This window comes from Triticum dicoccoides, chromosome 2A, assembly GCF_002162155.2.
Source record: "Triticum dicoccoides isolate Atlit2015 ecotype Zavitan chromosome 2A, WEW_v2.0, whole genome shotgun sequence".
In the NCBI taxonomy this organism is placed as follows: domain Eukaryota; kingdom Viridiplantae; phylum Streptophyta; class Magnoliopsida; order Poales; family Poaceae; genus Triticum; species Triticum dicoccoides.
The window spans coordinates 722793547-722806444 of NC_041382.1; the positions used below are offsets into that span (position 1 = coordinate 722793547).

General features: G+C 41.8%; 1 protein-coding gene across 1 annotated transcript; it reads left to right on the forward strand.

Moving 5' to 3' along the window:
- The first annotated feature begins 2190 nt into the window (after positions 1-2190).
- On the forward strand, positions 2191-6215 carry LOC119356640 (probable metal-nicotianamine transporter YSL6). Its single transcript, XM_037623628.1, has 7 exons — positions 2191-2621; positions 2974-3146; positions 3279-3376; positions 3930-4067; positions 4272-4461; positions 4901-5033; positions 5116-6215. Exons 1-7 carry the CDS (start codon positions 2279-2281, stop codon positions 6051-6053), a joined length of 2013 nt encoding a protein of 670 aa, XP_037479525.1. The 5' UTR covers positions 2191-2278; the 3' UTR covers positions 6054-6215.
- Positions 6216-12898: the final 6683 nt, after the last annotated feature.

Genomic DNA, 12898 nt, shown 5'->3' on the forward strand with positions numbered 1-12898 from the left:
TTCAAATACAAGTTACACATGTTTTTGAATACATTGTCAATATTTTTCAATACACATTTAACATTTTCAAATACAAGTTTAATATTTTTTTAATACATGTTCAACATTTTTTCTACCACATTTAACATTTTTTGAATACATGGTCAATATTTTCTCAATACACATTTAAAAAATTTCAAATACAAGTTTAAGATTTTTTTAATACATGGTCAACATTTTTTCTATCACATTTAACATTCTAAAATGCAAGTTTAATATTATTTAATACATAGTCAACTTTTTTCTATACAGATATAACATTTTTTAAGTGTTTGATTATATTTTTAAATACTTGTTTAACATTTTTGCAAAAGCTTGATTAACAGTTTTAAAAATACCTGATCAACCTTTTTTATACATTGTATATTTTTAGTATACTTGGTCAACATTCACTGTACACATTTTACATTTTGAAAATGCATGATTAAAATTTTCAAAATATCATGTAAATTATATTCTTGTAATATATATGTTATTTTTATATGTGTAAAAAAGTAGGTAAATAAAAAATAAACATGAAAGAAGAACAAAAAAAGCCAAGAGGATGTGCCCCCAACGCACCTGGGCCGGCCCATCTGGAGCTGTCCTCCTGTGAGGGTTTCCGTGGGTCTCGCTTAAAGCGAGGCATAGGGGCGCCTTCTCTTTATTGGCGATGATTGTTGTTCTGATGTGCTGGTTTTATTGGGCTTTAGCACAACGATTTCTCGCATGTCTACTGTAACAAGGGTTGCCTAGCTGTGATGAAAGAGGGCGATGACGGGCTTGCCTTCGGCTCGCCCAAGCGTTTGTAGTTGTAGATAGGTGATTTATGGACATGAATATAATTTTTATTTGTAGTGTTATATGTACTGATTTGATGATGAGTATATCGATTTGGTTTTAGAAACACACACCAATAAAGGGTCTCAAGCTGGCGGACATTTGCATGGTCCAACAAGCTTTCTCGCACCGCACGACCAAATCAAGTACGGCATGCGCATTCCCAAGAAAAGAAAAACTTCTAGGTCTTCTTTGGTTCATAGGATAGAAAAATCGTAAGAATAAAAAAGTCATAGGAAATGAGATGACATGTATTTCAAATCCTATGAGTAGGAATAGAAAAAGAGATGTCCTTTGATTCATATTATAAATTTTTTTCCATTGAGGATAGGAAGAATTTCTTCATAGGAATAGGATTTCATTCCTACAAACCAAAGGGCTCTAAAGAAATTTTTCCTATAGAAATCATACCCTATGAAATTTATACAAGATTTCTCTAAACCAAAACCAAAGGAGGCCTAATGTATTGTATGCCATGGTCCGTGGTCACCATTACATCCGGACCCACGGTATATAATCCAGGCGTAGGGGTGGTTCCAGAGACTGCACATTTGTGGCCGCCATTGGATACGACCCCGCCAAAGTATACTTAACACTTAATCGTGGCTCACAGACAATCAAATTAGCACGCAAGCAGTAGAAATGTGTGGCCACCATTACCTCGACGAGGCCCACCGGACAGCGAGAGGCCGGGTAGCACCACCCGCTTGTTTACGGAGGTGAACGCGTCCCGTGCCGGTACGCCATCATTTCAGATCCCGGGCCAGACACCATAGACGCGGAGCAATCTGACGAGCCAAGCTCCTCTCCCACTGCAGAAGGGTCCCTCAGATTCACCAGCCAGTGAGATTGAACCAGCCCAAGGTCAGGTTTTCACTGCCCCGCAGAAGATCACGAGACACAGGTCCGGGGAAGCAGCACGATTCACGACGCCCATCCTGTCCCGATCCCCTACCAAGAAAATGACCGTGCTGGCCTGCTGGGGTGTATACAGACGCCACGTGGCTGGCTCGTAGGAGCACGTCTCTCCTCTCCCGGCTCCTGAGTGATCCACGTCCCTTGCCACCTTGACAACCGGAAAAAAAAGGTCACCTAAAACGCTAGGCCCCACGCATCATACAGCACGAACGAACATACTCTTTTTTCTTTTGCATGGATGCGAATGAACATACTGAAGCCACCATACCACGTGTACTAGACGTGTTGCTTGTATTCGAATACCCATGGCCATGGGCCATGGCAGTTCCCTGGCCTGCAACCAAGCTTCAGTTTTCACGCCCTTTAAATACCTTGTGCTCCCGCCTATTCATTCATCCTCACCTTGACCTCGTCAGCCTCCAATCCTACCAGCAGTCCAGCACCCCAAGTTCGAGAGGGAGGTAGGCATTGCCTTGATTCTGCTAGCTAGCATCCGCCAGAGATGGGATCGGAGGCGGACTCGGCGGAGATGACCGGGCCCCTCCTTGCCGGCGTTCCGGCGGCGGTGGAGGCGGTGCCGCCGTGGCGGGAGCAGCTGACGGTTCGGGCAATAGTGGTGAGCGCCATCCTGGGGGTGCTCTTCTGCCTTGTCACGCACAAACTCAACCTCACGGTGGGGATCGTCCCGTCGCTCAACGTTGCCGCGGGGCTGCTCGGTTACGTCCTCGTGCGGACCTGGACGGCGGTGCTCGGCATGTTTGGCGTCGTCTCCAAGCCCTTCACCAAGCAGGAGAACACCGTCATCCAGACCTGCGTCGTCGCCTGCTATGGCCTCGCCATCAGCGGTATGTGCCTCTGTGAGGGACTTCAGTTGAGCTTTTGGGGTTAGCGTGTGATTTGGGGCTGCATTTGCTTTGATCCTTACCTGAAAAAATAATGATGTGTGGACTTTTCATGCTGCCTTGTGCTACGTGCGCGCACACGTTGCATGTGTATTGTTTTTGGGTTGGCCACAATGGTGTAGATTTGGGTGAAGCATTGCCAGGGATTAGAGAAAGATTAGTTTTTTTTATAGCATAGTTCTTTTTTTTGTATCATTAAGGAAGTTATTAGCAGGCTGATGTTTACAATTACCTTTCTTAGAACAAAGGTTAAAGTTTGCAGGATACATGTTAATCATTGTTTCCGTCGATGCAGGGGGATTCGGATCGTATATGCTTGCAATGGATCAAAAAACTTATGAGCTTATCGGGACTGATTATCCCGGTAACACGGCAGTGGATGTGAAGAATCTCTCGCTGAGTTGGATGATCGGGTTTATGTTTCTAGTTAGCTTCATTGGTATTTTTAGTCTCGTTGCTCTGCGCAAGGTAATCATCCTTCTTACTAGATGCCTGCGTCTTTCACATTTACGTTTTTATTTTGAACCAAGTGCAGGAACTTGGACAACTCTTTGTGTAATACAAATTTGGCAAACTAAGTTAAGTTTTGGTGTTTGCTAGGTGATGGTGATTGATTACAAGCTAACATATCCTAGTGGAACTGCCACTGCAATGTTGATAAATAGCGTCCACACTACTACTGAAGTTGAACTTGTGGAGTAAGAAACATACCGGCATTGATCCTTAATTTTGTGCAAATTAAGCTTGCTATCTTCACAAGGATGATCATTATTGTTGAATTGACATGCTTCTTGTCTGGTGATGGCATTAATAACTGAAAAATGGTTTTTATGGACCTATGGCCCTTTTACGGTCTATACCAGACCATCAAAGTTTACTATGGGTTCCATGTGACTTGAGTATTTTTTTAGCTGCATCTCCCAGCCGTTAGCGACTTATTTAAATTTAAATGGTCTTCCAGTTCGCCTTTTCCATATGTTACACACTGATAGTCTGATCTCCATACAAAACTGCTTATACTTTTAGCAGCAGGGTATGGTAAAAATTAAAAATTGTAGATTATAACAGATGGTGAATCTTCTGATAAATACAAAATCACATTTTATCAGTTTTTATGGAAAATCATGAATGATCTATTTGTCAGCTTGTGATGAACGTTGATGCCTCTATATCAATTTCATTGTTGACAACATATTCTTTGGCTATTGTATTTCTTAAGTTTTGGTACTAACTTTATTTTTGTGCTTCCAGAAAACAAATTAGCTGTCTTGGAAAGTATTTAAGCATAAGTTTTCTTTGGAACTGCTTTAAGTGGTTCTTCAGTGGTGTTGGGGACTCATGTGGCTTCGACAATTTCCCTTCCCTCGGCCTTGCAGCATTTAAGAACACGTAAGCTTGCTCTAATACGTTTGTGATATTATTTTGAAGTTCACATTTTATAATTCCTTTTATTTTGAAGTCAGAACAAAATATTGCCTTATCCTCTTTAGGGCTTATTTGGATATGTGTGGATTATCATATGAAACTACTCATCCATTAAGGTGGAATATCATATGCATTATATCCAAACGCTTACAAGTTCTATTTTTATAGGTTTTATTTTGACTTCAGTCCAACCTATATTGGATGTGGCCTTATATGTCCGCATATTGTTAGCTGCTCTGCACTTATTGGAGCTATCATATCTTGGGGTTTTCTATGGCCATATATATCCACAAAAGCTGGGGATTGGTATCCAGCTGAGCTCGAAAGCAATGACTTCAAAGGACTCTATGAGTACAAGGTATGGTGGTGAAGGATTCTGATTGTTCATAATGAATTAATAGCCAATTCCTTGTTGTACCTTGATTATGTTTTTTTATCAACTCAACTGTAATGGTTGTTAACCAATAGATCGAGGTATAATGAATCAGTCTAAGAAAAAGAATAAGATCATGAATTACTGTTTACAAGGTTTGACAAAATAAAGTCTTCTTTTTCTCCATGCTAAATAAACCCAATAAATCTGCCAGTTGTTTTTGCTGTGAATGTACGAGTCTCTTTAATGCATTTCTTCTGTGGGCATAGTTGTCATAATTTGTGAGAACCATGAAACCGAGTTCAAGAACATATATACGGGTCATTTCTGTCATTAACATCCTAATTATTCTTTGTACATTAACCAACCAGTTTTTGCAAACATTATGTCCAACAAAAACTAAGTTGTGTGTGCACCCTTTTAGGTTTTTGTATCCATATCCCTGATACTTGGGGATGGTATTTATAACCTCGTCAAAATCATTTATTCTACTATCAAGGAAACAATGAATGCACGATCAAACCAAGGAAGGCTTCCCCTTGTTTGGGTTCAGGAAGGTAATGTCATGTTCTTATTCTACGTACTACACCTACCAACATATCATATATCATGGCTCTCATTTTGTTTTCCATTTATTAGGTGATAAAATTTCCAAATTACTAGCCAAGGAAAAGCTGCTAAATGAGGTGTTTGTAAAAGACAATATCCCTCCTTGGTTGGCAGCATCTGCTTATGTGGGCCTTGCAGCAATTTCAACTGCAATTGTACCGATAATGTTCTCACAACTCAAGTGGTACCTTGTCCTCTCTGCCTATGTTGTTGCTCCTCTACTCGCCTTCTGCAACTCATACAACACCGACCTAACAAACTGGAGCCTTGCATCCACATATGGAAAGATTGGTCTTTTCATTTTTGCCTCATGGGTTGGCCATCATGGTGGTGTGATTGCAGGCTTAGCAGCGTGTGGTGTTATGATGTCCATAGTATCCACAGCTGGAGATCTCATGCAGGACATCAAGACTGGGTACCTTACCCTCTCTTCGCCAAGGTCTATGTTTGTGTCACAGTTGATTGGAACTGCCCTTGGTTGTGTCATTGCTCCCCTCACCTTTTGGCTTTACTGGGTGGCCTTCGATATTGGAAATCCTGATGGCATGTTCAAAGCTCCATATGCTGCTATCTACCGTGAGATGTCAATCATGGGTGTCGAGGGATTCTCAGTGCTGCCACAAAATTGCCTAGCAATCTGCTTTGTCTTCTTCTTTGTAGCCATAGCAATCAACCTCATGCGAGACATCACCCCAAAAAGCGTGTCCAAATTCATCCCACTCCCTATGGCCATGGCTGTTCCATTTTACATTGGGGCATACTTTGCGATTGACATGTTTGTTGGGACTGTCATCTTGTTTGTCTGGGAGAGGGTGAACCGTAAGGAGTCCGAGGACTTTGCAGGTGCGGTTGCTTCTGGTTTGATATGTGGTGATGGTATGTGGAGTGTACCTTCTGCGATGCTGTCCATCATGAGGATCGATCCACCGATGTGTATGTACATCAAGCCATCCCTTACATACGGCTAAAAATAGAGGAAATTTATTTATTTTATGTGATAATACCACAAGAGAACAGAATCACGTTGTGTACATAGTTTACACTTGTGTAATTTAGACCTCCAGAATATAGCAATAGCTTTGTAATGTGTCTCGCCCCTTCTATATAAAAAAGCTTTGTTTGTTGTGTTAGTGTCTTCTTAATTTGTTTTCTTGCATTGTTGATACCATATTTCTAAACTTGGTCTATCTTTTGCTTGATTTATGTTTTGCTCTTGGTTTCCCTAACACAGGTCAATGATGTTTTTGCGTGTGTTTTTTCCGAATCATGTAGAAGAGGTGCATGCGTATCAAGGAAGAAGAAACAATGCTAAAGAAAGATCCAAACCATACATGTGACACATACGAATTTAAAACGACCTAATGATCGTTGAGAAAGATCCGACGATCCGTGGCTCGAAGACGACCAAAACCAGCCTAGGATAGGAAGAGTGCCACACAAGTGTGGTATCATTTAACATAGTCTAGAGGGGTGCTACTTCTTGAGCTCGCGTTGGTTTTTCCCTTGAAGATGAAAGGGTGATGCTGGATAGTAGAGATAAGTATTTCCCTCAGTTAAGAATCAAGGTATCAATCCAGTAGGAGAAACACGCAAGTCCCCAATAGATGCACCTGCACAAACAATCAAACACTTGCACCCAATGCGATAAAGGGGTTCACTACTAGGGAAAACGTTATACACAGAATCTTAGCAGTAGCGAGGTTTAAAAACAAACGCTACTGCTAATTAGCAGTTTTAGCAGTAGCGAGCTTTAGAAGACCGCGCTACTAATAGCCCAGTAGCAGTAGCACTCTAGGTGAAACGAGCGCTACTACTACAATTGCCACGGTGTTGCCTTCAGGCTAGATATAGTAGTAGCGCCCTTCTCCTGGACGCGCTACTGCTAAAGTACTTAGTAGCAGCATTTTTTCAAAACTCGCTGCTGCTAAGTATCATCCCCTCTTGCAACTAATTAAGTTTAGTCCCATACTGCTAAGCGAACAAGGTGTTTGCCACCTTAAATATGTTACTTCTCAAACTATCTTGAACACTTGGTCTTCATTGAACTGTATGTGTAGGATTTGTGACTGCAATATGAATCTTCACCTGTGCCTATACTGGTATGATGAGGATTTATGTTGACTATTTAGATTCTACACAAAAAGATCAATGATGACCAATGTATATGTTTGATGTTTTTACATGCTTAGCCTTAGCAGTAGCATTTTTTCAGGACAAAGCGCTACTGATATTGGGCTTAGCAGTAGCGCGCTCCCTGTACCCACACTACTGCTACAGCAAAACAAAACACGCAGCCCGGCCCCCCGCACGCTCATCTCTCAATCGTCCCCCTCTGCCCGACGCCGGCAGCTGCGGTTAGGGTTTCTCCTCCGCCACCGCGCGCCACCACCACCTCCGCCATAGGTAATGCTTTTCCCCCTCTAGCCGCCCCTTTTCTAGCTGCTCCTCCACCCTCTTGCCTCCCACTCTGTCGCCGCCCGCGAGCTCTGGCCGGGCACCTTTGGCCGACTACCCTCGATCCCCTCGCCGGCCGCTGTCGCCGCCCCCTCTCATAGGAAAGTCACCGACCTTCCTCTAGTCAGCACCCCCGACCGAGGTCACCATGCCATCCATCCTCCTCATCAGCACCCCCCGAGGGTTGCCCTACCTAGATGCAGCAAGGGCTTACGAATTTCATATGGATAACTAGATTCCTTTGTTTTTCTGTAATAAGTTATTTTTTGCAAAAAGTAGGTGCCAATTTAGTTGAAATGCTTTGGTAGGTGGTACAAGTATTTAGTTTGCAAGTGCTAAGTTAATCCCAATTAAAATTTTCATTTGTTTTTTTAATCAGTTATCTTAGGCAATAGGGGCCAAATTAGATGAAATGTGTCTTGGTAGGTGGTACCTTGATTTGGTAGATAACTTATTACAGATCTTAGGATTATACCTTTGGTAGGGGCCAAATAGTTTTTTTGTCAATAGGTGCCCCTGAAATTGCTTCTCGCGGAAGAATCTCTTCATCTAGAGATATTCTAGAAGGTGTTAGTAAGCTAATTGAGAACTTGTTGTCTGTGAGTCTTGTTGGCTGATTTGGCATTGGGCTGCTAGTTGTTGGTTCTATTATAGAAGGTGTTAGTAAGTTAACTGAGAGCTTGTTGTTTACTTTTTGGGATCAGGTTCCACTATGAAAATATAACTGAAGAAGAACCAAAAATATCACATGCTACTGTTTTTCTTTCTTGTGAAGTGGGCTGTTAATCCTTTGCTCATATTGCTTTAGGAAAATGGCGCCACCACCATCATGTCGACTGTGCAAGTCAAGGTGCACCAACAACCTTGCAACTGGCAAGCTGTTCGGCATCTACTTCCAGCCGAGTTTTCGTCAAGCGGTGGTAAGAAATTAGATGAAATGTAACAACTATTTTATTTTTAGTGTTGGCATTACTGCATTGTGTCATTTTTCTTTTTTAACACAGATCGTCCCATTCAATGTGAGGTTGAAATTCAACAAACTGACAGGAGACACTGTGACATTTGAGGCTCCTAGGGGGCCGTACACTATGGAGGTCGAGAAAGGATGCAATATGTCACAGATTGGAGGAGATGGATGGGCCCGTTTCCTCGCCCGCATGTGTCTTACTGGTGGTGAGTTGATCAGCTTCTCCTTCAGAGCAGAAAGACCCAAGCTGGCTGTCATTTATCTCAACCTGGTGGAAGATGATGAAGATGACGAAGATGATGAAGATGACGAAGATGATGAAGATAATGAGGACCCACTCGATGAAGATGATGAGAACCCACTTCATGAAGCCATTGTAGCTCAAAGAATGAGGCTGAGCGAGGAGGAGGTGTGCAACCTATGGGACATAATTCCGCCACGTGATGACTTTGTCGGGGTGCCATTCGTGACCTGCCTGACAAGTACCATGGTCGATCGGCATGAAATGGTATGTTATACCGACTGTAATAATTTGATGATATATATATGCTTTATTGTTATACTTACAAATACAAATTATCCGATGATATGCTTAGTGAATCCGATGATATGCTTAGTGTAGAGTCCAATGATATGCTTTGTGGAATCTAGTCGATGATATGCTTTAGTGTAGAGTCTGATCACATGCTTATTGGTGTAGAATCCAAGGAACTATTAATAGTGTAGATAATCCATATATATTTATTAGTAGAATTCATGCTTAATTAGTACAAGTGCGTAGTACTATGTCTTTTGATAGTGTAGAAATCTATACTTAATAGAAATACATTTGCAAGAGTATGTGCGAGGCTATTTATTAATTGATATGTTTTTCTTATTCAGAAATTGTCAAAGAACCTATATGTGAGTTGTGGTATCGAGCCTGATGAAGAAGGTTCAACTGGACTACGCCTTACCGCAAGGGGCTCCGTCACCACCTATACTTACCGCATGGACACAGATGGTCTGACACACTTAAACTCGGTTGGGTGGAAGAGATTCCTCGTTGGCAAGAATCTTCTGTTGGACAGGCCATCCTAATTACTATCAGGAACACCCACTGCCCAGGCTTTAGGGTGATGATCGTCGTCAATATCATCTAGAACTACATATATGTGTGTGGCTATATCATCTAGAACTACATATGATGATCGTCGTCGATATCATATAGAACTACATAGGATGATCATCGTCGATATCATCTAGGACTATATATGATGATCGTCATCGATATCACCTTCTACTACTTAAGGATGCATGTTGACTATATATGAAATTGTTATCTAGTACTTCTTCCGTTCCAAGTTACTCGTCGTGGTTTTAGTTCATATTTGAACTAAAACCACGATGAGTAATTTGGAACGAAGGTAGTACTACCTAGTACCTATAATGCTTTATGAAATTGATATCTAGTAGTACCTAGTATCTGGAAATTGCAGTTTATTGAAACTGAAACTGGGGAGGAAACTGGGTAGGAAGCGGGGAAAAATGGTGAAACACATAGCAGTAGCACGGGGCTAGGAAAGCGCTACAACTAACTAGTAGTAGCGTGTTCTAGAAAAGCGTTGCAGATATAGTCAATAGTAGTAGCGCGGGTGCAAACCGCGCTACTACTAATAGTTAGCTGTAGCGCCTTATTGGTAGCGGTGCCCGCGCTGCTGATAGCCTCAAAACCCGCGCTACTACTAGGGTTTTCCCTAGTAGTGGTTGTCAATCCCTTCACGGTTGCTACCTCTTGAGCACTGCATTGGATTTCCCAAAGAGGAAAGGATGATGCATCAAAGTAGCGTAAGTATTTCCCTCAGTTTTTGAGAACCAAGGTATCAATCCAGTAGGAGGTTGCGCACGCGTCCCTAGTACCTGCACAAAACAAATAACTCCTCGCAACCAACGCGATGAGGGGTTGTCAATCCCTTCAGGTCACTTACGAGAGTGAGATCTGATAGATATGATAAGATAATATTTTTGGTATTTTTGTGATAAAGATGCAAAGTAAAATAAAGGCAAAGTAAAAAGCAAAGGAAATAACTAAGTATTGAAGATTAATATGATGAAGATAGACCCGGGGGCCATAGTTTCACTAGTGGCTTCTCTCAAGAGCATAAGTATTTTACGGTGGGTGAATGAATTACTGTTGAGAAATTGACAGAATTGAGCATAGTTATGAGAATACCTAGGTATGATCATGTATATAGGCATCACGTCCAAGACAAGTAGACCGACTCCTGCCTGCATCTACTACTATTAGTCCACTCATCGACCGCTATCCAGCATGCATCTAGAGTATTAAGTTCATGAAAACAGAGTAACGCCTTAAGCAAGATGACATGATGTAGAGGGATAAATTCATGCAATATGATAAAAACCCCATCTTGTTATCCTCGATGGCAACAACACAATACGTGCCTTGCTGCCCCTACTGTCACTGGGAAAGGACACCGCAAGATTGAACCCAAAGCTAAGCACTTCTCCCATTGCAAGAAAGATCAATCTAGTAGGCCAAACCAAACTGATAATTCGAAGAGACTTGCAAAGATAACCAATCATACATAAAAGAATTCAGAGAAGATTCAAATAGACAATCTTGATCATAAACCCACAATTCATCGGTCTCAACAAACACACCGCAAAAAGAAGATTACATCAAATAGATCTCCACAAGAGAGGGGGAGAACATTGTATTGAGATCCAAAAAAGAAAGAAGAAGCCATCTAGCTAATAACTATGGACCCGAAGGTCCGAGGTAAACTACTCACACTTCATCGGAGAGGCTATGGTGTTGATGTAGAAGCCCTCCGTGATGGATACCCCCTCCGGCGGAGCTCTGGAACATGCCCCAAGATGGGATCTCGTGGATACGGGAAGTTATGGCAGTGGAATTAGGGTTTTTACTCCGTATCTGATCGTTTGGGGGTACGTAGGTATATATAGGAGGAAGGAGTACGTCGGTGGAGCAACAGGGGGACCACGAGGGTGGAGGGCGCGCCTGGGAGGGGGGGGGGGTAGGCGCGCCCCCTACCTCGTGGCCTCCTCCTTTGTTTCTTGACGTAGGGTCCAAGTCTCATGGATCATGTTCGGCGAGAAAATCACGTTCCCGAAGGTTTCATTTCGTTTGGACTCCGTTTGATATTCCTTTTCTTTAAAACCCTAAAATAGGCAAAAAAACAGCAATTCTGGGCTGGGCCTCCGGTTAATAGGTTAGTCCCAAAAATAATATAAAAGTGGATAATAAAGCCCAATAATGTCCAAAATAGTAGATAATATAGCATGGAGCAATAAAAAATTATAGATACATTGGAGACGTATCAACGATCACTTGCAAAGGTGAGATCTGATAGAGATAACTAGAACTAAACAAAAAATAAAATATTTTTGGTTTTTTTTGGTTTATAGATCTGAAAATAAAAGATTACAAAATAGTAAATCAAAAACTAATATGATGAAAAATAGACCCGGGGGCCATAGGTTTCACTAGAAGCTTCTCTCATGAAGGCAAATAATATGTGGGTGAACAAATTACTATCGAGCAATTGATAGAAAAGCGTAAAGTTATGAAGATATCCAAGGCAATGATTATGCATATATGCATCATGTCCGTGTCAAGTAGACCGACTCGTGCTTGCGTCTACTACTATTACTCCATTTATCGACTGCAATCCAGCGTGCATCTAGAGTATTAAGTTCATAAAGAACGGAGTAACGCCTTAAGTAAGATGACATGATGTAGAGGAATAAACTGAAGCAATATGATGAAAACCCCATCTTTTTATCCTAGATGGCAACAATTCAATACGTGTCTCGCTACCCCTACTTTCTCACTGGGTGAAATCACACAAGATTGAACCCAAAGCTAAGCACCTCTCCCATTGCAAGAAAAACTAATCTAGTTGGCTAAACCGAACTGATAACTCAAAGAGAAATACAAAGATATCAAATCATGCATATAAGTATTCAGAGAAGATTCAAATAATATTCATAGATAAGCTGATCATAAATCCACAATTCATCAGATCTCGACAAACACACCAGGAAAGAAGATTACATCGGATAGATCTCGAAGAACATCGAGGAGAACATGGTATTGAGAATCAAAAAAAAAAAAAAAGAAGCCATCTAGCTACTAGCTATGGACCTGTAGGTCTGTGGTAAACTACTCACGCTTCATCGGAAGGGCAATAGAGTTGATGTAGCTGCCCTCGGTGAATATTAGTAGGCTAAACAAACACAAAATGTTTGCTGTGTTCCTATTGGCTGGAACAACCAACCCCTGGATCGATGACGTCGCGAGGCAGCCGCCCCCACCACCCATCAGACGCACTAGCTAGCCCCACCCACATGCACGTATACATCCAA

Coding starts and splice junctions, on each gene's coding strand:
- LOC119356640 (XM_037623628.1), top strand. CDS start 2,279: ATGGGATCGGAGGCGGACTCGGCGGAGATGACCGGGCCCCTCCTTGCC. Junction 3,377..3,929: donor ACTGAAGTTGAACTTGTGGA/GTAAGAAACATA, acceptor TTGTGCTTCCAG/AAAACAAATTAGCTGTCTTG. Junction 4,462..4,900: donor AAGGACTCTATGAGTACAAG/GTATGGTGGTGA, acceptor GCACCCTTTTAG/GTTTTTGTATCCATATCCCT.